Raw genomic sequence first — 22,884 nt, 5'->3', positions numbered from 1 at the left:
TGTGAAAAACCGTGACGTGGGGACGTCGGGGCGTGGCACCGAGCCCGCCACGTGGCGCGTGCTCAGTGGATTCCGTGGACTACCCCGCCGCTTTCAAAACACGGAAGAGCCTTCTGTTAGGTTGGAGTAACATCTTACGCCTTTTAAAACAGCAGAGGCTCAGGGTTCCTGTTTCCTACCGTTTCTGAGAATTCAAGGAAAGAGGCTGGCCAGTGTAATTGGAAAAATCGCTCTCTGCCCCCCACGTGTGGCACCTGTGGTGCGTTTTGATTAAGATCTACCGCGTGCAAAGCTTTGGTGCTGGGTGTTGCAGGGGGTCCCGGGGTACACCCCCTCCCTAAGGAGAGTTCATATTGCATCAGGGCTCTGAGGCAGGTGCGAAAATCACTACTTAATGGTCACCCCAAAGGTACCAAGATGCCATAAATAGTGAGGAGCTCACCCTGGACCTGAGGGCCAGGAGACGCTTCATGGTGCAGGCCTGTGTGTAAATCTAGAGTCGACATATTAGAGCTCGATACAGTTAAAGCAACGTGCTTGCCTTTGAAGGTCACAGTGTTACTGTCTTACCTGGGTGATAACTGTAGTTGAAAATATTTTCATAGCCTCTCGGTCATTGTTTCCCAAACAGGCGACCTAAATATTTTTTTCTGCGTAAGGTATTTTCACATTAGGCACGAAGAAGAAGCTGTAGTGTTTCGGGTGAAGGGGGCGTTGGGTAGGGTGTTGACCCGGAGCCCGGCTGGGTTTCTGGCTGGCGGGGCGACCCCCCGGCCCTGTTTCCGGGCTGTGGCTCCCGCCACTCTGTTTTGCCTGTCAGTTGACTCCCCCCATTTCTTGTCTTCCAAAAATTTGTTAAAACCTTTGATTGGCCGATGAATTTCCCCTCCTGTTACCTCCGCTGCTATAAAACGACTTGCGTTTATATTTCCGCGATGAAATTAATGACGTTTTGGGAGGAAGGGAAGTGGGTTCATGTTATCAGTTTACTTTGAACGGGAGGCCCGCGTCTCTCACGCTTCGTTCCTTCTGTCCGTCCATCCATCGGTGGATCCAGAATCATATAGTATCTGCCTTTCTGTGAATGACGGCCCTTGAAGCGCTGGTGGTTTTCGCCCGGGGGCTCCGAGCCTGGGTGCCACGTGCGGGGCCCGGTTACACTCGTCTGTGCCTTGCTTGCGCTTCAGCTGGAGCAGAATCGGATGCGTTTCATGAATTCCCCGCGTCAGCAGCCGTCCGCCTGCTCTGGGCCGACCGGCCGGATGGGGTGTCACATCTTCCTTTTGTGCCCCCGGGTATTGCAAGAGTGGATCGTCTCCCACGTGCGTTTAACGCGAGAGGATTTCGCTAAATGTGTGACGCACCAGCTCTTCTGCTCCCGCAACAGCGGCAGCCATTCGGCGACGTCTGTCTGGCACATACGTGCGGTTACACGCCGGCCGCCACACGCTGACAGACGCGTCACAGGCCCACAGCCACGGACACTGAACCCCATGAATAACGTAGGGAGACTCAAGGGTAATTTTTGTCTCAGTTGCTAACTCGGGGTCACACCGCCGTGCGGAAAGAGGCCCCCCTGTGTGTGAGGACTCACTGGCCCCCCACCCCGCTCCCAGCCTCCTGTCCAGCCTTCGCCTTCCCCGTCCGGGCTCCGGGCTCCTCAGAAGCTTTCGTCGGAGTCCTTGGTCCTGACGCCGTTGGCCACGGGTGTGGACGAAGCTCGGAGACGGTTTTCCTCGCTGAGTCGCTGCTTATTACCAGCCGGGGGGCGAGGCCGTCCCAGCCCGATCGCAGCCCCCCGGCTCCCGTCCTCGCCCCCCGAGGTCGTCCCAGCCCCATCGCAGCCCCGGCTCCCGTCCTCGCCCCCCGAGGCCGTCCCAGCCCCATCGCAGCCCCCGCTCCCGTCCTCGCCCCCCGAGGCCGTCCCAGCCCGATCGCAGCCCCGGCCCCGTCCTCGCCCCCCGAGGTCCTCCCAGCCCGATCGCAGCCCCGGCCCCGTCCTCGCCCCCCGAGGTCGTCCCAGCCCGATCGCAGCCCCCCGGCTCCCGTCCTCGCCCCCCGAGGCCGTCCCAGCCCGATCGCAGCCCCCCGGCTCCCGTCCTCGCCCCCGAGGTCGTCCCAGCCCGACCGCAGCCCCCCAGCTCCCGTCCTCGCCCCCGAGGTCGTCCCAGCCCGATCGCAGCCCCGGCTCCCGTCCTCGCCCCCCGAGGTCGTCCCAGCCCGATCGCAGCCCCCCGGCTCCCGTCCTCGCCCCCCGAGGCCGTCCCAGCCCGATCGCAGCCCCGGCTCCCGTCCTCGCCCCCCGAGGTCGTCCCAGCCCGATCGCAGCCCCGGCTCCCGTCCTCGCCCCCCGAGGTCGTCCCAGCCCGATCGCAGCCCCGGCTCCCGTCCTCGCCCCCGAGGTCGTCCCAGCCCGATCGCAGCCCCGGCCCCGTCCTCGCCCCCCGAGGTCGTCCCAGCCCGATCGCAGCCCCGGCTCCCGTCCTCGCCCCCCGAGGTCGTCCCAGCCCGACCGCAGCCCCCCAGCTCCCGTCCTCGCCCCCGAGGTCGTCCCAGCCCGATCGCAGCCCCGGCCCCGTCCTCGCCCCCGAGGTCGTCCCAGCCCGACCGCAGCCCCCCAGCTCCCGTCCTCGCCCCCGAGGTCGTCCCAGCCCGATCGCAGCCCCGGCCCCGTCCTCGCCCCCGAGGTCGTCCCAGCCCCATCGCAGCCCCCCAGCTCCCGTCCTCGCCCCCGAGGTCGTCCCAGCCCCATCGCAGCCCCCCAGCTCCCGTCCTCGCCCCCCGAGGTCGTCCCAGCCCGACCGCAGCCCCCGCTCCCGTCCTTGCCCCCCGACATCCTCCCAGCCCGATCGCAGCCCCGGCCCCGTCCTCGCCCCCCCGGGTCACACTCCCTGCTGAGTGTTAGCGACAGACCCGTCTGTGGTCCGGGTGCCCGTTTCTCTTATTAAAACTTCCCGTGGTGACGAGGCCCCCCCAAGCTGACTGACAGTAACCTGGATAGCGCTGAGGGGCAAGGGGTGAGCGCTTGTATTTTTTCCCCAGAAAAACAGCAACAAGTTCCACGCTGGGGGCAGAATCTGGTTCGACCTTTGTGCCGTGTGTTCCCGGCGTTCTTCCACCGTCTCCGCTTCCGTTTCTGTTTTCCCCTCGCCCTTGACATTGATGATCAGCGAGACCCATTTGTCACCCATTTTTCTAGGTCACCCAGCCTTGCGTGTGCATGCGTGTGTGCATGCGTGTGTGCATGCGTGTGCGTGTACACACATGTATACTTTCATCCGGAATCAGGCCGTCACACCCTGGCGCCCTCAGGCGCCTTGCGGTTTTCTCCTGCCCGGCGAGCGGGCCTTTGCTGACCTTCCCGGGCTCGGGGAGCAGACAGGAAGGCCGCTCGGGCCGCTCGGGGTGGACCGAGGGCGTTTTTGCTCCCGGCGCCTGTCACGGCTGCAAAGACTGGGAGCCGCCTCCGTGGAAGGAAACAGGATGGCGGGAAACACGGCATCCCCATTTTCCGCCCTAAGGGACCGGCCTCTTTCCAAGCCGCGTGTTTCCCGTCCGTGGTCCAGGGGGCGGGGGGGGGTCCCCAGAAGCGCTCACTGCAGGCGGCACTCGCCCCGCCTCCGGGTCCCACCCCTCGCGCCCCGTCCTCCGGAACCCCCGGGGCTCCCGGGATGAATCCAGAGCCCTGGCCCCCGCGACCCGCTCGCCGGGTGCGCCCTCCCCGCGGGGCGGCCTCTGCGCCGACGCCTCTCGCGTGGCCCGCGGGCGGGAGGGCCGTCGCGTGCCTGCCCCTGAGCCCGCGGCTGTGGGGTCCGCGGTCTGACGGGAGGCCGCCCGCCGAGCACTGACTCCCCCTCTTCTCTCTCCCCCCGCAGGGCGGCCACGGAGGTCCTGGCGGCGTTGCTGAAATCCAGTAAGCACCCCCCGAAGCGCGGTTCTTCCTGCCCCGGGTTCAGCGGGAGGCGCCCTTCTCCCTCCGCCCCTCGGGGGTCCTCTGGGTGCGATGGAGAAAGGTGGGGCCGCTCCAAGCTCGGGCTGCGGAGCTCGTGTCCCCCCCGGGTGTGCCCGGCCTGGCTGGTTCTAAAGCGAGCGCGTTGCCTGCGGGGGGCCTGGAGCCCCCCAGCTCCTGCTGACGGACGGGACCGTGGGTCCTGCTGGGATGAGCTCCAGGTCCCGGCGGGACTGTCCTGGGGAGCGACGGCCAGGCCGGCGGGGAGACGGGGTTCCTGGCGGCTGTCCTGGGGGCAGGTGGGGTGTGAGTTGCTCCAAGGGCGGGGCTGCTGGCAACGCTCCTATTGAAAGGTTGGCTCTTTTCTTGGCTGTTTGAGTCACTGCAAGAGAATAGCCACGGGGAGGGGGGCAGGGGTCTGAATAATTCGAGGGTTTTTTCCCTCGCCTGGTAGCCCCGGTCTGATTACGTCGGGAGCCAGCCTCCCGCGTGCGGCTTAATCGAGGGCACCGGGCGCGCTTGGGGGGAGAGGCCCTCGCTTAATGTTTTTATTCCCCCCCTTTACCTCTTCATCTGTTTTAATTTGGCAGCTTGGAAACCAGCTGCTTCAGTTGTAATATTTGTTTCTCTATAGGGAGCTCAAGGCCTGTGGGTAAGAAGTGAACTTTAATAAAACTTATAAGTAAAAAAAATAAATAAAAACACCTTCTTCCCCCAACCGTGCGTCTCTGACAACTCGGAGCCCAGGAAAGATCCATATCCCCCGGCGCCGACGGGGGGAAACAGTGAAGCTTGAGTTTATTTGGTACAACGCACGCGGCTTCCCAGGGCCTTCGGACCTGCGGGCGCAGAGAAGGGGCCTCGAGAAGGTTGGGGGGCGTCCAGGGTGAAGAATTAAGCCTTCGAGATGGGACGGGGTGGAAAAGTGTCGCCTGGCGGTCACGGGGAGAGAGCAGTTTCTCCTCGACGGGACTTGCCGCAGGTCTGGCGTCTGGGTTCTCAGTGTCCCCCCCCCTGCACCCCGTTACTGCTCCAGGTGCAGCGGGTGGGGGAGTTCTTGGGCTGCGGGCGCCGAGGAGGCGGGGCGCCGGGCGTGAAGGCCCCGCTTCCCCCGCTCCCCCGGCCGGGCCTGGCTGTGGAGGCTCCGCTATTTCAAGGCGGCCACACGGCTTCCTCAGGATTCACAACACGCCTTCCTCCCGTGTGGGAAAACCCGAAAGCAGTCGCCTGCCGGCCGTGAACCGCTTCCGTCTGGCACGTGGTTCACGGGGCCTGAGAGGCCAGCGGCCGGTGGGGATACCGACGGGCTCAGGCCCAAAGAGTTCGCAGGTTTTGAGCAAACAGCCGCGGCGCTAGGGGCCCAGCTGCGCGGGCTCTGACGTCTGCTGTCCCTTCAGAGCTCGGCTCAGGCGTCACTTCCTCTGAGAAAACTTCCCCCAGCTCCCGCGTCCGGGCTGGACACCCCTCTAGGCTCCCGTGGGCCCCCCCAGCGTCGATGACCCCGCTGCCCACCTCTCCCAGGGAAAGGGTCATCTTTGCTGATCTTGTGGGACTTGGCATCGGCGCCATCAGAAGCCGGAAATAAATATTTGTCGACTAAACTTTTGTATGAATGAAGGATTTCTAATATTTACCTGTGTGAAAATATCACCCGGTTATGCCCTGAGGCCGGGAGCCCACGCGCAGAATCAATAATCCTGACCCTCGTCGTCCTAACCTCGATTTCACTCTGCCGCGGGCCGTTGGGGGCGGAGGCCTGCCGTGCCCGGCACACAGGGCAGGCCCGTCGTCCCGCCGGAGGAGGCGTGGGGGTGATTGGCTGATTCTGCTGAGCTGTCCCTGCAGACCCGTGCCCGGGCCTTAAATTCTTTATAACACGAGACATTTGGATGACAGGTTTTCTGATTTTCTTTTTTTTCTACCACTAAATACTGAGCCTCAGTGCTTCCTAGAGTTCCTCAGCCTTGACGCCCCTGTGTGTTGGGCTGGATCCTGGTTGGTGAGGCCTGGACTGTGCCTTCCAGGCTGTTGAGCAGCAGGTGCCGGTTGTCATGAGCACAGGGGTCTGTAGCCACTGCCCAGGGGCCCTGGGGGATCGAAGCCGCCGCCCGCGGGGGATCACGGGTGCGCGTTTGACCACATACGTGAGCTGTGCTCAGTCAGGGTTTCAGACGGCCCCGCCCCAGGTTCCTTCATTGGCATGATGTAGAAATGCACGGCCTTCTTGCGTAATTGATCCTAAATTCCCCGGCACTCCTGTGGACTAAACAGCCCCCGTGGCCGAAAGTTGTTACGAAATGCAGGAGTCACGCGGGAGGGAGGCAGGTTCGGGGAGCTGGAAGGTCGCGGAGCAGGGAGCGGGAACGGGTTTCCTGCACGTGCCAAGTCCCAGCCCTGGGGAGAAGGGTTCTGAGACCCGAGCTGAGCTCAGCAGGAAAGGCGGCCCAGCTTCCCCGGCAGGGCCTGCCGCGGACTTGGGCGGAGCAGTAACGGTGCCGACTCTGTCCTGCCAGCCTTCCCAAAGTACTGCCCGGAAGGGGGCCTGGGAGCCGATGGCACCGCCCGCTGAGGCTGGGGTTGCCCGGGGGGGATGGGCTCTCTCGCGACCCGCTGGTGTCTTCAGGCGAAGCCAGGAGCTGACAGAGCGTCAGCTTGCAGCCCAGCTGAGTCGTGTCAGCTGATCCTGAACGCGGGACGTCAGTTTCTGTCTAAAACCCGGACCTCCCCGCCGGGCTCTGACGTGCAGGAACGCTTCCAGAGCCTCTGGCTCCCGAGGCACCGGCCCCTCAGCCGGTGGCTTCTCCGGGCTTTGCCGCTTTGCGTGTCAGTGTTTGGGTGGCCGTTGGAGTAGGCTCTGTAATTGCATCGCCAGAGGAGAGCATTCCCAGGTCCAAATAAAGGCAGAAGGGACGTTATCTACGCGCTTGGGGACAGCCTGTTCCTGAGACGATAGCATGGCTGGGCTTGGGGACCTGAGGTCAGCGGGGCCCTATTGGGTCGTGGGTGGCTGGAGGCATCTCTCGTCAGCAACAGGGAAAGCAGGCCTGGGATCTGGGAGGCTGGAGCCCACCCGCACCGATAACTCCGCGGGAAAGAGCGCCTGGGCTGCCCTGGGTCGATTTTATGTTCCTTCAGCTCTGCCTTCCGTCGGGCAGCTACTGCACGAGACGCCGGCGAGGGAAACGAATCCCGGACGTCTCCCGTCGCTTCCTTTCCCGAGCAGTAGCAGCCGCAGTAAGCCTGGAGACCCTAGGCCTCTTGTCCGGTTGTCTCCGCAATTAAGGATCTTAGAAATTAAGCATCGTTGCTCAGTCGAGGATCCTTCCTGTGCGCACGCGGGTCCAAACGGTCGTGTCCGGACCCCGTGCCTCTGTATGGCACCCACGGCCCCTCTCTGCTCGCTCGTCCCCAAATCTTCCTCAAGTCCCCTGTATCGAAAGTTTTGCCCGTTTTACGCTTTAACCTCTGCAAAAACGTTTAGCTTTTTATTAGCAAAACTTAAAGCTTTGCTTAAGAAATACTACAAGCCATTCTTTTCTCTGATAAAACCAAAACAACATGCGTCCTGCTCTCAGCCTCCACTCCGCCTCCCCCTCCTTCACCTGTATCTCTCCCTCCCTCCCTCTCTCTCCCCATCTCTCCCTCCTCTACCATGGTCTCCGTCACCTCCCCATCTCTATTCACCCCCTAACACCCCTCCCATGAGCATTAGGTACAAACACAGGTTTGAAAAATTGCGGCCCTGGAAAAGGCACTTGAATGAACATGCGCCAGCAGCGGCGACGAGATTATGCCTGATTTGCACGGGCTCCTGGGATGAATCTTCCAATAATGCCTCGACCTTGCTGCCCAGATTTAGAGGTCACAGTCTTGCAACAAGGGAACACCTGAAACCCCCCCCCCATCCCGGTTTGGGTTCAGGTTCGGGTCCTAAATCTCAACAAGGAGATGATGGGTTTATCTCAGACCGGTCTCCACTTCAGTAATTAGCATTTAGAGGAGTCTGGAAGTTTGCAGAAGTTGGCGCAAGGAGAAGGAGAGTGTTAATGGGAAAGTAAGTTAGTCCAGGGAAGGGAGACAGGAGAAAGGGGGGAGACAGATGCGAGAGAGCTAATGGGGAGTTGGGCAGGAAGGCGAGGCCTCTCGCTGATCTGGGCTAACGCTCCGGCTGGCGCTCGGACAGCCGTCAGCCTGTGGCCGCAGAAGTCTCGTGCCCGGAGCCGTGGCCGTGTACACGCTCCCTCCCGCCCTCTGGGTTGTCTGCTGCGGCCTGGTGATCAGCCGGAGGGGAGGCCTGATGGCCGGATACTTGCTCTGCTACAAAACGTCAAAGACGAGGCTGTTTCCCAAATGCCCCACGTGAGACTTTGGTAGGAACCCTGGGAGCTCTGAGGGGTTCTCAGAATGGCGAGCTAAGTTTTAGGGCGGTTGGCACTGTGATTCCTAAGATCTCATGACCATACGCAGTAGCATGGGTCAGTGCAGGGTTCACGGGACACGCGTGTGCACGCTGGCGGCCCACGGGGCCTGGGGTCCGTCCTCTTGGCTCAGGGGCTCTGCCTCACAAGCATGGGGCCCTCCGGTTCTGTGTTTCCCTTTCCCTTCAGTTTCCAGGTGAGGGCCATGCAGTCAGACTATAAAAGACCTGCGAGGTTGCTTAGTGCAGTGGTTTTCAAACTTCCTTTTTTTTTTTTTTTTTTACTTTTAATAGAGAGCTCAGAGCACTGTCCAGCTCCCATCGATTTTCCTGCAAGGTGGCCTCTGAGACAGTCACAAAAATATAGGCCTCCTGAGAACCTAGAAAACTATTGATCTTTTTAAAAAATTGAAACATATTTGACATGTAACATTGTATAAACTTAACTCGTGTTGCTTTGATACAGTTATAAATTGCGATACAATTGCCATTGTGGTGATAATTAGCACCTTTATCACGTCACATAATTATCACTTCTCAGTGGCTGGAATAATTAAGATCCAGTCTCTTAGCAGGTTTGATGATCATAATACAATACCGTTGTCTAGATCCCAGAAAACTATTGATCGCAACCACCCCCTCCTCATTTTCACATGAGGAAACAGGGTCAGAGAGAGGGAACGACCCACCCATGTCTCTGAAGGTGTCCTGTCCAGCTGACACCGTCTCCTTCTTTTAGTCCCGGCATAAATATCTCTGATGGGCTCTCTCTGAACAACCCCCACCCCATCTCTGCTCAGCATTAGGTTCCCTGTCAAACCTTTTCACAGAACTAACCCTACATTTATGCTTCTCAGAACTAACCATACTGCAATCAGGGCTGCTTTGAGTTTTGCATACATGCATGCATGTGTGTATGCATTTCTGTGTTTGCACATACGTGTTTTTCCTACTGGGTGCAGCTCCCGAGGGCGGGGGTCCCTACCAGAGGTCTCCACACCTCCCATTGGGTTGTGCCCACGGGAACTCCTGACACGTGATTGTGGACTACGGAGGGGTCGCCGTTTCCAGACTTCAGCCTCACACGGTTGCTTTCCCTGTGCCTCCTCGAAGAGGCCAGCCCAGTTCCTGCCCCTGGAAAGGCTCAAACCAGGGTGTGAAGAGGGGCCCGACGACTCTTCGTCTTCCACCACTTCTGGAGGAGCTTGCCGTCTGTTCCCGGGATGAGCCGAAAGTCTGCTCCAGATAACATCAATAGATTTTTGCGTTTGTCACACCGGGGTGGACCGCTGTGATCGGCTTTGTGTCAATGCGGAATAGGAAGCCACGTCCGTCACTGGGGGGCTGAAGTGACAGCACTGCCCCTGCTGTTTGTTGAGCTCTGAGCATGTCCCCCGCCGCATGTGCATTCAGTCTTATCGAGGAGGCAGTGCAGTCCCCATTTTACAGGTGGGGAAACTGAGGTGTGGAAAGCCTAAGAAATGCGCACAGCTTGTGGACGGCAGAGTTGACCTGCCGGTCTCTGGGTCTCTGGGACCTGAGCCCTGTGCGTACCAAGAATAGATGAACGAGGATTAGGGTTTTTTTTTGTTTTTTCCTAAAGAAGCTAAACCAAAAGCTGAAAGGAAGCTAAATAAGTACTTTCTAAGTATTAGAAGGATTCAGGGGTGGGAGCGTCTGTCGTTTCGTTCTTTAGAAAAGAGCATTATGAGGTCCACCCCATATAAGCATCTGAATGGGACCCAGCAGGAGGTGCCCCCCTCTGCCAGGTGGCCATTCGAGGGCCCCAGTCTGTGCCGGGAGGCGGGGGGCAGCATCAGATGAGGCTGATGAGTGATGGGCTAGGTGACGGAGAGCGAGGGAACAGGGCCGCGAAGAATCATAGTTTCCGATTGTGCCCGCCACCCTCAACTTGGAACATGACTCCCCCCCCCCCCCGCCCGGCTTAAAGTTCTCACCTCTCTACCAAATATTTTTGTCTTTTGCATAAGTACATAGAATATCTTCAAAAGTGTAAGCTAAGAGAATACTATGTATCCCCCGTGTCTCCCTTCCCTGCCCCCTTTGTCAGGCCCGGTAGTTGGGGGGCTGACTAGAGAGCAGCCCATGTAGTTCCTCTTCCTGCCACGCGGTGGTGCTGTTCTGTCAGTTTTCTCGGCCGCGCTAGTCCGATATTTATTTTAGGTGAGTAATTTGTTTATCAGGAGGTTATTTTAATCTAATTTTGGCCATATTTGCTATTCCACACTATCTGTGCTCCCCAGCCTTAGCAGCTTGCATGTCTTGAAGGAAATTAGCAGAAGATGGTCTCAGAGGCATTTGCTCAGCCATTATTTAAGGGAGTTGGGAGGAGGCAGGGTGAGTGGAGCCTGGTGCTGGAAGAGCCTGTGGAATTTGTTGCACTCCCAGGGAGGTTAGCATGATTAAAAAAGACTTACGGGGGGCGGGGAGCTTCCCAGCAGCAGCTTTTGGGAGGGCTGCCTCCGGTAAACAGCAGCAAATCTTGTCCTTACCTTTCCCCAGCTCCCTCTCACCTTTCTGATAACCCGCATCTCCCTGACCTTCTCCTCCAAGGTCAAAGGCAGCACTTAAATGCCGTCTGCCTTCCCACAGTCCACACACATCCCTCATCCCATCTGAGAGTATGTTTCAGGAACTGTTTCCTGCAAGCATTCAAGGAAGTGGGCAGGAAGGCGGGGAGTGAGCAGAGAATTTCTGTTTATTAGGGCACCTCCAGCGAACACGGATCCTGGCTATCAATCACAGACCACTGGCACTTGCCAGTTTATATACCATCAAGCCGAACTTAAGGGAGGTTAATGATTTCCCCAGAAAGCCCCACACGTAGTAAGTGGACCGCTAACATTTGGGTTCAGTGGTGAATCCTTTGCAGAGCCAGTGACGTAAACAGAAGTCTGTCTACAAAGCAAAAAAAAAAAAATCTTCATATTTCACAGATGATCCCCACCCTCCACGTGGAGCCAGGAAACCAGGACTCTGTTGGTGGGCTGGGGGCTTTAAATCAGTTTTTTGTCATTGCATTTGACTTAACTTTGCTTTTCCAAAAATGAGAGGACTACTTAAGATGAGTAGTTTCAGAAATATTTATTAGAAGAAACTTAAAAAAAAAAAAAAGACCGTGAAGTCTTATGAGGGGAGGACCCATCCGAAGCAGAGAGAGCAGGAACAGAAAGTGGGAGACCCAGTGATGACGGCCTTCCTGTCCCTTGCCACCCCCTGTCTCCCCGGCTCTCCACGGACACTGAGACCCTTCCACAGAGGTTCCTTAGGGCTCACTCGAGGGAATCCAGTTTGAAAACCTCTTGGCATACTCTCGAGAGGCACTTTCAGAGCTCGGTCTGTTGTCTAGGATTACATTTTAAAGACAGGCAGACGCACCTTCTGGGTGTTTTGGAAAGCGTGGTCGTTTTTACCCTGTGGAAGTCCTAAGGAAGAGCTTGTGACGTTTGACTCAGAAAAGAGAGATGCAAGACGTTGCATTTGCCCTCAGGCCCCAGTCAAACAACTTTGGAGTCTCTGGGGACTAAGATGCCTGATGAAATAGGACCCAGTCAGACGAGGAGGGTTGGCTTTCAGTGGGGGTTAGAATGATAGGGGCCGCACAGCCAGGAGCTGGGGTGGTGGTGCAGTTTTTCCTGCTTGACACAAGACTTGGCCACATAAAATATGGTAATAAGCCCTGGCGGGTGTGGCTCGGTTGGTCGCGTGCTGAAGGGTTGCTGGTTCGATTCCTGGTCGGGGTGCATGCCTGTGTTGAGGGCTCCATCCCCTGGTGGGTGGGTGGGGGGGTGGGGGGTGCAGGAGGCAGCCAATCCATGTTTCACTCTCCCATTGATGTTTCCCTCTCTCTTTCCCTCTCCCTTCCTCTCTCTCTAAAAAAAAATCAATAAAACATCTTTAAAAAATAAATTATAATACGATTGCGAGCAATCCTGGTTCCCGCACCCAAGCAGCACGCTGTCTTTTAACCAGGTGCTCCTGTTCCCTGGCGCGAGTTTAACTGGCTCTGCCCGCAGGCCTGGGCCATGAGGTTGCTTTGACAACACCGTGGACGTGCTCAGGGAGGCTCAGGGTCACGTGCGAAGCTGGTGCGTGCCTGCGAAAGGCTCAGACCTCTTACTCTCTGAAAGGATACGGCACCGTGGAGGACAGGATTTGCACAGCGGCCACGATGCTGGCTCTCCCGAGACCGCGGGTCGCAACTGTGGCCACCCTGGGCGTAATCTGTAAACTGTGCTGTAGATCCCTCGTCAGTAAAGCAGGGAAAATGGTGTCTCCCGGGGATAAATCACAAGACTGACGCAAAGCAATGCACACGTAGGGGAGTTCAGTGCTAGGTCTTGGTCACTCTCTGTGACGATCGACACTCCTTGTCTTATCGGAAAATCCCTGGAGTTTCAGGAATTGGCCACACAAGGCCGTGGAGCCTCTTGCCTGCAAAGAGCTGCTTCCTGAGCGCCGAGTGATACCTAGTTGCGCTCATGCCTCCCTCCTGACAGCCTTTCCCTCCGGAGGAGTAACTAAATGCATGCAGCAGGTTGGTCTGCAGCCCACGAGCACTTACTTTGTTTCCATTCTGGGCCGTGGGGAGTTAACATCCAGGGTTGCTGAGCTTAGGACCTGCATCATCCTGGCATAATGAACGATTGGCTGCGGATTGACCGAGATAAAGCATCACAGAGATTTAGAGAGATAGACAAAAAGATAAACAACTCGTGGCTCCGAAGAGGCACAGCAGCTTCCTCATCACATTCGGGATTGACTGTGCAATTATTTGTGTTTGTCAGGATGTGTCCCGGCTGTTCTAATAATAGCCGTTTAGAATGTACCTTTCTGTGCATCATCTCATTTAATCTGCACCGGAGCCCCGCAAGACGGGGAGATATTTAACTGTTTGTTCCGCGGCCGTGGCTCTCGGCACGAGTGATTTGGCGGCCGAGGGAACACTGGTTTAGCAAGGCCTGGTTGCCACGTCTGCTGGGTGGCGTTCGGTGGGCAGAAGCCAGGATGCCCAGCAGGCTGGGCTACAGAGCACGGGACGGTCCGCTAGATTTGAAACAGTGGTGGTCAGATCGTCTCTTCGCCTTCTCGGCCACGATTTCTGGCGCTTAGGGGAGAAGCATCTTTAGTTTTACGAGGGCACCTAATGGGAGAGCGAGATTTGCCTGAAACCTGAATTTCCTTCATGGCCCGTTGGTTGACCGAAATGCGTCTGTTCTACAGAGAGACAGAATATCCCACGCTAATTCTTACGTGAGCTAATAATAATCGAGGGCAGTGCCCATCGCCAGTGACATTAAGATTAGTTGTATTTCAGTACGTAGCCCGCTGCAGCAGCTGCCGGGGAGGAAACGAGCGAGAGCCCAGTCGTCCTGCCCCTCTCGGTGGCGTTGCGCTCACGTCTGGGCCCGACTGCTGGGCTGGCCTCGCGCGGTCACTGGCTGGGCGTCCAGGAGGCTCCGATGCCTCTCCTCCAGTGACCTGAGGAGTGATAGGCGATGTATTCGAACCTTCAAGCCTTCCTGAGTTTCCTGTTAAAAATCAACCCTCCCCACGATTTCAGGGGCCTGGGAGGGGCAGAGAAAATGAATGCGGGAGGCTGGGTAGAGGGACTGAGCCAAGTTGAATTTGGCGGAAAGCCCCCCCCGGAGCTCCTGAGGCTTCACGCTTCCACCGGTTTTATCTCCTCCCGCCTTTCAGGAACCCTCCTCCGGAAGCTGGTTCTCCTGCTCACAGTTCGGAGTCTTTATCTGGGTACAAAACAGTGTCACCTCTTCTAACCAGCATCAAAAAGCTTTGGGGATAACAACCCGGGTGTCAGCTGGGCGGCGGATGGGGATTCCATTTGAATCCCAGATACGCCGCTTCTAAGCCCCGCGGACTTAAGTTGTTTAACTTCTCTCAGCCTCTGTGGCGTCCTTTGTAAAGGGAGGAGCGTGTGCTCATCTCAAAGCCTTTCCGTGAGACAAAGGAGATGATCATGCAAAGTGATCAGCCCAGTGCTGAGCACACAGGAAACAATCGGTCAATAAACACTCGGTAATTGCAGCTGGTGTTAGGATGGCAACAATGTAGAAAGCTCCTTGTTCGTGGAATAGGATTGCGAAGTCTTGGTAAAAGTCTCCTTTGTCCAGAAAGGTCTTCCGTGGTGCCTCCTGGGAAGACCACAGAAATAATTTGTTGCCAAGTGTAACAAGCCTGTCGCTTCATGGAGTTACAGTCACCGTCGTCTTGAAATTTAGTAACATCTCCAAAGGGGGAGAATATGGTAGAGTGTGGGTGCTGTGGTTCAAAGGGGGTCTCTAATTGGGGGTGGGGGTGGGTCCTGATTGAGACCAAAAAATGTTTGTGGTATAATTGCTCAGGGCCGGGGGACACGCTGAGGGGCGGGTTCGGAAGCAAAGCTTGGAGAGGAAACGGGAGCTCGAAAAGCCCAGCTGAGTGGCCTCCGGTTCTGGGCGGGGGCTGCCACCCTGGCCGGGATCCCCCGAACCCGCAGTAGTTCGGAGGAACGGATTTTCGTGACGTCCCTGAAACGGACGACAACGCTCTTCCTGTCCCTGGGCAAGAGTCTCGCGGGATGGAGATGTTGTAGGATGTGTGCTGTGTGGCTGAAGATGGTTTCTGCTCCCAGGAACGATCGGCTGAAATCCTTGCCTTCATTCTCACTCACACAGGCCTTTCCAAAAGCGAGGGGAGGGGGCCGTGGGGGTCTATTGCGGACGTTGTCTGTCTGGGATAAAGTGGGGGGTGCTCCTCAGTGTGTGCGTATCAAGGGCAGATAGGCGGCAACGTACAATGGTGACCATGTGGGGTGCGAGGTCAGTGCCGTTCCGCGGGGATAGAGGAACCCCGATTTTCCCGGCCAGGTGCTCGGACCTTAGAGCGCTGGCCCTCGCTTCGTTCCGCTCTTGCCTCTACGTTTGCTCGTCCTCAGCTGGACGAGTCTCCTCTTGTCAGGTTTGAGAGGAGGGTGAGCTTTCGCAACCCCCCCCCAAGCCGTTCTCAGGGAAAGACGGACTGATGTCAGGTCGGGGTGGGGTGGGGTGGACAGGTGGCTATTTCAGAGGTTGGTAAACGTGACAGTTCACTGAGGATTAGCAGGAAACCACGAACCGGGTCATTGGGATTTGATAGGGGGCTTTCTCTCAGATAATTAAAGGTTTTCCCCGCATTACCCCCCTCGGCTCACAGAGAGTATGAAGGTCATTAGGATAACACTGACCTATAAGCAGATAAGAGAGAAAAGCCCCTAACCTCCCACTGCCCCGGGCCCCTGTGCCCTGCTTTTGTGGCATCTTTTCAGCAGGTGGTTCTTTCCTTTTAATACTTCCTGCTTAATCCTCAGTTTTCTTTTACACGTCAGACATTGGGCAGGCTGGACCCTCATTTCGGCAGGAAAGAACCCTTGTGCTTTGTGGCTGGGACTAGCCAAAGAGCGAAGGATTTTTGATACAGAAAAATAATTCATTAAAGATGTAATAAAGGCGATTTAAACTTCCCACAAACAGCGAATAAAGCTCGTCACTCTCCGGTCAGGGCCGTGGCTCAATGAAATGCCGAAACACGTAAACAAAACAAAACAAAAAATTAATTAAACCAACTGAAGAAGTGGGTCAGAAATCTCAGTGGGGCTCAGCCAAGCCTGACAATTTAGAATTTGACAAACAAGCAGGGAAAAGACAGCATTTCGTTAATATTTATGAGAAAACCCATCTGGAGTCAAGCACTGGGTTTTCACGTGATTGTCTCACTCGTGGGCACTTACGTGGTCCGAGGGGAGACTCTGACGTGGAGCTGAGGCCGGTGCCGATCTGAGCACAGCTCGGGATCTCCCCTACCCTCAGCGGGGGGCTCCTGCCGTCTCGTGGGCAGCGTGGTTCACGGAGAAACACAGTCACGGGAGGGCGGCGCTGCAGGACGTGGGCGTTCGTGCCCGAGAGTCAGCTGGTCAGAGCCCTGCCCATGAGCAGCATCCGCCGGGCGACCCTGAATGGGCACCGTTTGCCCACCGACCCTTTGCTCTGAGGCGTTGAACACGACAAGTGGCACCGATGTTAACGGTCGAGAAGGGGCATCTTAAACTCGTCTCCCCGTGTTTCTCCGGAGAGAATTTAGTCTGTGTCTCGGGGAAATGAGGGAATCATCCACTTACCCCGTGAGATGGGTCTCCTGAGAGGTCTCAGCCAAGATCGGTCCAGGAACAGAGAGAAATAGCTCGCGGTTGGCGAGGTGAGAGCCCTGCCTCCGCTCTCTGTCAGGGCGCAGGAAGCCCGCGGCACCTCCTGCCGGGCGGGCATCCAGCGCCCGCCTGGGCGTTTTCGGCGCCTGGCTGCTCCCTCAGAGAGCCCACCCTCTGGCTGGGCAGCCTTGACGGCGAGAATTCCTTTCCTGAACTGCGCCAAAGCCTTGACCGCCCCTAGATCGGCTTCCGTTCCCTTTAGGGAAAAGCACCCAGTGTGTCTCTTACGCTTGACAACCCTTCAGCTGCAACGTCTCACTCAGTGTCTTTTCCTTCCCGACCTAAACCGTGTATGTTTGCTCAACCCAGTGACAATATTCTAAGTCCAGTGAGAGGTGGGTAAAAATGGAAATCAATCAATCAAGCAATCATCAATCAGTTGCTCCCCCCCATTATTTTTTCTAAACGATTTCAGCGTAAGTTACAGACGCGCCCATCCTCCAATTCGGAATTTCCTCAAAACAGTGATATTCTCTTACGTAACCAGCACTTATCGTGCACTTTTGGCAGGAATACCATTGACGGGACTCCGTGACTTTTTCAGTGACATCACCAGATACGATGCACTTAAAAAAAACTTTTTTTTTAATTGATCGGTTGAGAGAGAGAGAGGGAGGGAGGGAGGAAACATCGACTTACTGCTCCACTTACCGACGCCTCATTGGTTGATTCTTTTTTTTTTTTAAAATATATCTTTATTGATTTCAGAGAGAGGAAAGGAGAGGGAGAGAGAGGGACAGAAACATCGATGATGAGTCATTGATCAAGCCCACAACCCGGGCATGTGCCCCGACCGGGAATCGAACCCCGATCGCCTGGATCCCAGGCTGACGCTCAGCCGCTGAGCCGCGCCCGGCCGGGCCCATTGGTTGGTTCTTACACGGGCTCTGACGGGGAACTGAACCCGCAGCCTTGGCGTATCGGGACGATCCTCTAACCGGCTGAGCTCCCAGGCAGGGCTTGGTGATGCGCTTTGATCCCTCGATCAAGGTGACGCCCCCCGGTTTCCTCCGTAGTTAACGAGCGTCCTCGGTGCGCCCGGGAGAGCCCGGGACCGACGTTGGCTTTCCCGTTGGTTGCAGAGTCCACCAGCCGCAGGGCGGTGAACAGAGGCTACGTGCCCAGCTTGCTGGGCCTGCACCGGGACTGGCACAGCCACGACACGGCCAACAGCTACCTGCTGATCCGCCGGGCGCTGCTGCTCTGCCTCCGGCACATCGCCGCCCTGCAGTCGGGCAGGGAGGCCCTCCTGGCGGCTCAGGGCATGGAGATCCTGTTCGGCACCACGCAGGTGAGCGGGCGGGATGGCTCCCCAGGGCCGCGTCTGGGAATCGCCCCGAACGGAGCGGGGGGCTCCTCGGCCGTGCCTCCAGCGCTGCGGAATCTAGAGGTGACGGAGGCCGACCAGACCCCGGTCTCGGGGGGCAGGCATTCTAGCAGGAGAGCCAGTCCCTGGGGAAGCGCGGACTCGTGAGGAAGGTGTCTCCTCGCGCTCCCTGACGTCGTCAGGCCCGAGGTCGTGGGTGGAGGGAGGAGGTGTCCTCCTGGGCGGGCCAGGTCTCCTCTGGGCGGTGGCCGCCGGGCGAGGTCCCGGGAGGAGGAGCACCTGCGGGCCTCTTGCTCCCCTGCGCCCCACTGGGGCGCCGTGCACGGTTCCCTGCGTTTCAGCCCAGACAACAGGCTCCCCCGTTTCCCTTGATGTGAGGCCTGAACTCCGCTGTGCGCGTGGCGACCGTCTCCCGGTGTCCGCCGTGGGCTCGCCCGTCCTGGGGGCAGGGCGCCCGTGTTTCCCACACACGCTGCCCCTTGCTGTCTGTCTGTCTGTCTGCATGTTAGCCTCTGTTCTCCCCGCATCAGTCTTTTTGCTTTTGCCTGGACAACGCCCAGCCTGCCCCTGCCTGGGTACCCCCGAGGCCGTGAAGCCGTCGCGACGGGTGCCGTTTTCCATCCGCGGTGTCTGTAGACTTCTCCCAGTTAAAAAAAAACCCACAAAAAAGCTTCCCCTCCTCCTCTAAACAACAACACAGCGCTGGGCTGCGACCCGGAGTCTGACCTACCGGCCGCCGCCTCCGGTCTCTCTCCTTCGCTCTCAGAGCTGCTCGGTCTGGAGGTGGCCCCTCCGCTTTACGTCGAGTCCCTGGAGGAGGCGGTGCTTTGGACTTTTCCGGGCTTTACTCTGTGCGCTGGTGTCCCCCAAACCCCTACTCCCTCCCGGGCCTAGCGAAGGACGCCCTGCTAGCCCCCCACTCCGCCCGGGGCTTCCGCCGGCTTCCTCGGCCCTCTGTATTCTCGGTGTTAAGAAGCAACGGGAAGGGAAATACGGGAGAAGAGGAGGATGGACCCAGAGGCACGCGCCTGGGGTGCGGGGGGAGACACGCCGAGGGAAGCCGGGGGCGGTGAGCCCGGGCGCGGGATCTCAGATCCGTTCCCCAGCCGGTCAGTGGAGACCTCGGCGGCCTGGCTGAGCAAACGGGCACGTGCCCGGCCCGCCGCGGCTGCGTGGAGGGGACGCTGGACGCGGGCGGAGGCAGCAGCCGCTCTTCGCGGCCGGGTTTCCTTCGTCGCAGGACAGCCCAGCCCCGGCTGTGCGCAGGGTCACTGCAGCTGTGCCAGCTGCCCATCGGCCGCCCCGTCCTTCCGAACGCCCACACTTTCCGCTCAGCCCTCGGAATCGCCTCGACGAGCCCCAGAGGCGACGAAGCCCCAACCAGTCCCTTTTCCCCAGAGACTGTTTCCTGCGGATGGCCCAGGACGCCCGGTTGGCACCACGGGAGCCCACGGAGGGGGGAGAGCCTCTCGATGACGCTGAGACATCTCTGTTTTGAAAGCCGGCTTACGTTGATCATATTTCGGAGTCATCTGGGTGGCTTGAATTTACGGCTTAGTTTTTGTTAAATGTTCGTTTTTGTTTTTGTTTTTTTTAATATATCTTTATTGATTTCAGAGAGAGGAAAGGAGAGGGAGAGAGAGAGACAGAAACATCAATGATGAGAGAGTTATCGATCGAGCCCGCACCCCGGGCCTGTGCCCTGACCGGGAATCGAACCCCGATCGCCTGGATCCCAGGTCGACGCTCAACCGCTGAGCCACGCCCGGCCGGGCTATGGTTTTTTTTTTTCTTTCTGGTCTTTCATGGGGAGCTGCCTGTAATGAGGGGCTGACAATACCATCCTGGGACCCCCCACGGTGGCCACTCTGCCCTGTGGCAAGTTCTCAGCCTCCCCACTGCCTGCGCCCATCACTTGTAGGCCTCGGAGATTTCCAGAAACCCCTGAGGCTCACGCTAGTCAACTTTCTGGACCAAGTCAGTAGACAAAACATTTAGTAAGAGACTAGAGAAAGTGGCCATTCCCCCGCCTGCCAAAGACATAACCAGACTTCTCCCAGCTCTCTCTCTCTCTCTCAATTTAGTAAACTTGTTCCCACACTCGTCACAGTGTCTGAAAAAAGGGGCCTTGCCGTGTCCCATCAATATCAAAATGTTATATCTGCAAAACCCACTTTTTCTTTGCTGTGGGCGGGTCCCAAGAGAGGCCCATACCGTGGGCTTTGAGAGGCGGCCTGACTTTCAATTTACATGCTTGGGGTTCGCTTAGTCTTTTCTTCTGGCTCCATAACCTTTGTAGATTTCTCTCTGGATAACGGCTGAAAGGGGGAAGCAAGTCTTCCATCCGTTCAGCTGCTCGTTCCCTAACCCGGGGCATCCTTCCCGGTGCCGCTCGGGCGGCTGAAGGAGGTGCTCCCTGCCCGCCCCCAGCCGCCCTGGACCGCGTCTCCCTCGGCTGCAGCCTCCCCCGGAAGACGATTGAGTCTGTGCTCAGACTGAATCCATTCCGGCGACACAGGAGCCGTGAAAGGGAAATAGAAATTCAGATTTATGCGCGAGACCCACGCCGAGCCTACGCTAGACTGAAATCCCGCTCGGCCGCGTCCTCGGGGGACGCTCTGCGTCAAGGGTGTTCGCTGTCCGCGTGGCCGCCTGTAACTCACTACCCGGGAGGCTGGCCCCGCGGAGGCTCGGCCTGCGGTGCGGCGTCCGACCCGCTCTCCCCTGTGCAGAACTCCCTGGAGGACAGAAGCTTGGAACCCGTCACGTCCGTGGTGCTTCAGGTCCTCAGGCAGTGCCACCCGAAGAGCCCCCTTCCCTTGGCCACGGCCAGCAGTGCCTACAGCTTCCCGGGCCCCGGGCGCGTCGCCCCCGAACCTCCGCGTGCTCTCGCTGAAGGTAAAGTAAGTGGGTGTCTGTGAGCCTTGTGAGTCTGACACCTGGGCAGATGTTTCAGAGGAACGCAGATGAAAGGAACATCGGTTCTCTCGCAGGCCAACCGTGGTGGTCCGATAAGCTAATTAGAAATACGTATGAAACAAGCACGTTTTTTCATGTACCAGGTGAACCAAGACCGAGCTCCATTATTTTGTTTGTAATTATTGACTGTTACCGCTTTGCCTGGTAGCTATTGATGCCTGATCAGTGATCTCAGCTAATTAAAAAAAAAAAAAAAATCTATTGACCGTCCCACGATGGGGCCCCACCACTGTGTGGACTGGCTCTGGAATTAATTTGCCCTACGGATAACATTGAAATAAAACTTTCGCTACTTGAAACCTCATGCTAGCCACGTTAGAGTATCTGAAAGTACGATTGTTCGATCTTTAAGACTGTGGTCGAAAGATTCTATTTTTTCCCAGCCCTGTGCACGGAATAGATTTTTTCTGGAGGCGTCCTCTGGCCACAGTGGCATTGTCTGTATCTGTGGACTCGTGTGTCAAATAAGTTCCTTCACATAAAAGCGAGGGAGTCGGTCAGACCTCGGCCCATTTTGCGTGCGTGGGATCTCCAGCCTTTGGCCGTGTGAGCTGCGTAAACTCGTCTGGGTCGGGCGGGGGAGCCAGGAATCTGCGCGCGTTTGGCACAGCAGGGTGGGCTTCCTGGTGGAGGGCCCTGACGCGCCCGCGTGCCCCTGGCGTCACGTGCCCTCAGTGACCCCTCTTCCCCCCCCCCCCAGAGGATTTCGAAGACGACGGTGACGAGGCAGACGACCACTCCGATTCTGAGGACCCGAGAGAGGAAGTAGGTACACCGGCCCTCGCTCCGGACGGTCTCCGCACTCAGGCTGGGCAGGGGGCCCTATGTGGCGCTTCTGTTGGTCGTCAGCTAATCCCAGGGTCGATTTCAAGGCCTTACTTTAGTATTGGCCCCCCAGTGCCTGGCACGTAGCTCCGCTCAATAAACGACAGCTATTCTTGAGTCCCGGTGGTTTCCCCTTGGAAGGCCCAGTGCGACGTCTCACTGTGAAGTCAGAGGCCGCCCGTTGTGGAGACACGGACATTGTATCACGGGGAGCCCCGGCGGACCCCTCATGCTTAGGGCCGTTCCATTGGACGTGGGAAGGACATCCGGGCGAGCGAATGAGCTCCACAGTGAGATTTACAGGGGACGGTTTTCTAGGACTCTCTTTCGGGCAGACCTTACCAACCTCCACGAGCCGCTCCTCTTACCCGCTGCCCAGGACCAGTGCGCCGTTCGGTCCCGGGCGCCGACGCGTCCCTGGGCTGTGCCGCCTTGAGCCGCGCGGTGCACACGCTCCGGCCAGCGGAGGAGAGGGGCCCTTTGGTCTCTCCGGTGACGACCTGCGCTGCAGAGCGGCGGTCAGCGCCCTCCCTGCAGAAGGTCAGAGAGTCCTTACGCTAGGCTTCGGGGACCGTCCGTGTCTGTCACAGCCCCTCACCTTGGCCACCGCAGCGCAAAGGCTGCCATGGCCAGAGCACCCCGGCCGGGGCATGCTGCGTCCCCGAAAGGCCGAATGCACCCAAACGGGCCTGGGACGCAGCGTGCTCCCTGCGTTTCTGGAAAAGGGTTTCTGAGCCGTGGCACTGCTGGCGTTGTGGCTGGGCGAGCCTCGTCGTGGGGGCTGTTCTGTGCATTGTAGGGTGTTCAGCAGCGTCCGCGGCCCCGCCCGCTAGATGCCAGCAGCACCCGCTCCTTTGCCCCCCAGTTTAGGAACCAAAAATGTCGCCAGGAAGTGCCCGATGCCGCCTGGGGGGGGGGAACATCACCCCGATGGAGAATAATGGTAGGTTTATCTTGGAGTTGAAGTTCTGTCTACATTTGTGCTGGTCGACGTGAACTCGACGAGCCCTTCAAGGTAGGGTTCCTGCGTCCCGTCACCCGGGAGAGAGACAGAGAAGAATGCTGCCTTTCATGGCGTTCCTGATGGAAAACCGGGACTAAAATATCTGTCATTTATCTGTCTG

The 22,884-nt window shown here is 58.0% G+C and overlaps 1 protein-coding gene across 1 annotated transcript in view; it reads left to right on the top strand.

Annotated features, from left to right (window-relative positions):
- Nucleotides 1-22,884, top strand: part of AGBL1 (AGBL carboxypeptidase 1) — a gene marked incomplete at its 3' end in the record, with an annotated part of 374,941 nt that overhangs the window by 71,252 nt on the left and 280,805 nt on the right. The window contains exons 6-9 of the mRNA XM_081124548.1: nucleotides 3,876-3,913; nucleotides 17,712-17,920; nucleotides 20,689-20,854; nucleotides 21,636-21,700. Of these exons, the coding sequence (XP_080980674.1) occupies nucleotides 3,876-3,913; nucleotides 17,712-17,920; nucleotides 20,689-20,854; nucleotides 21,636-21,700 (478 nt within the window). The remainder of the gene's footprint in view (nucleotides 1-3,875; nucleotides 3,914-17,711; nucleotides 17,921-20,688; nucleotides 20,855-21,635; nucleotides 21,701-22,884) is intronic.

The sequence above is a fragment of the Miniopterus schreibersii genome, assembly GCF_964146895.1.
Source record: "Miniopterus schreibersii genome assembly, chromosome: 22".
NCBI lineage: Eukaryota > Metazoa > Chordata > Mammalia > Chiroptera > Miniopteridae > Miniopterus > Miniopterus schreibersii.
The sequence above is the reverse complement of the archived record's forward strand: the minus strand, read 5'-3'. Positions and strand labels throughout refer to the sequence as shown.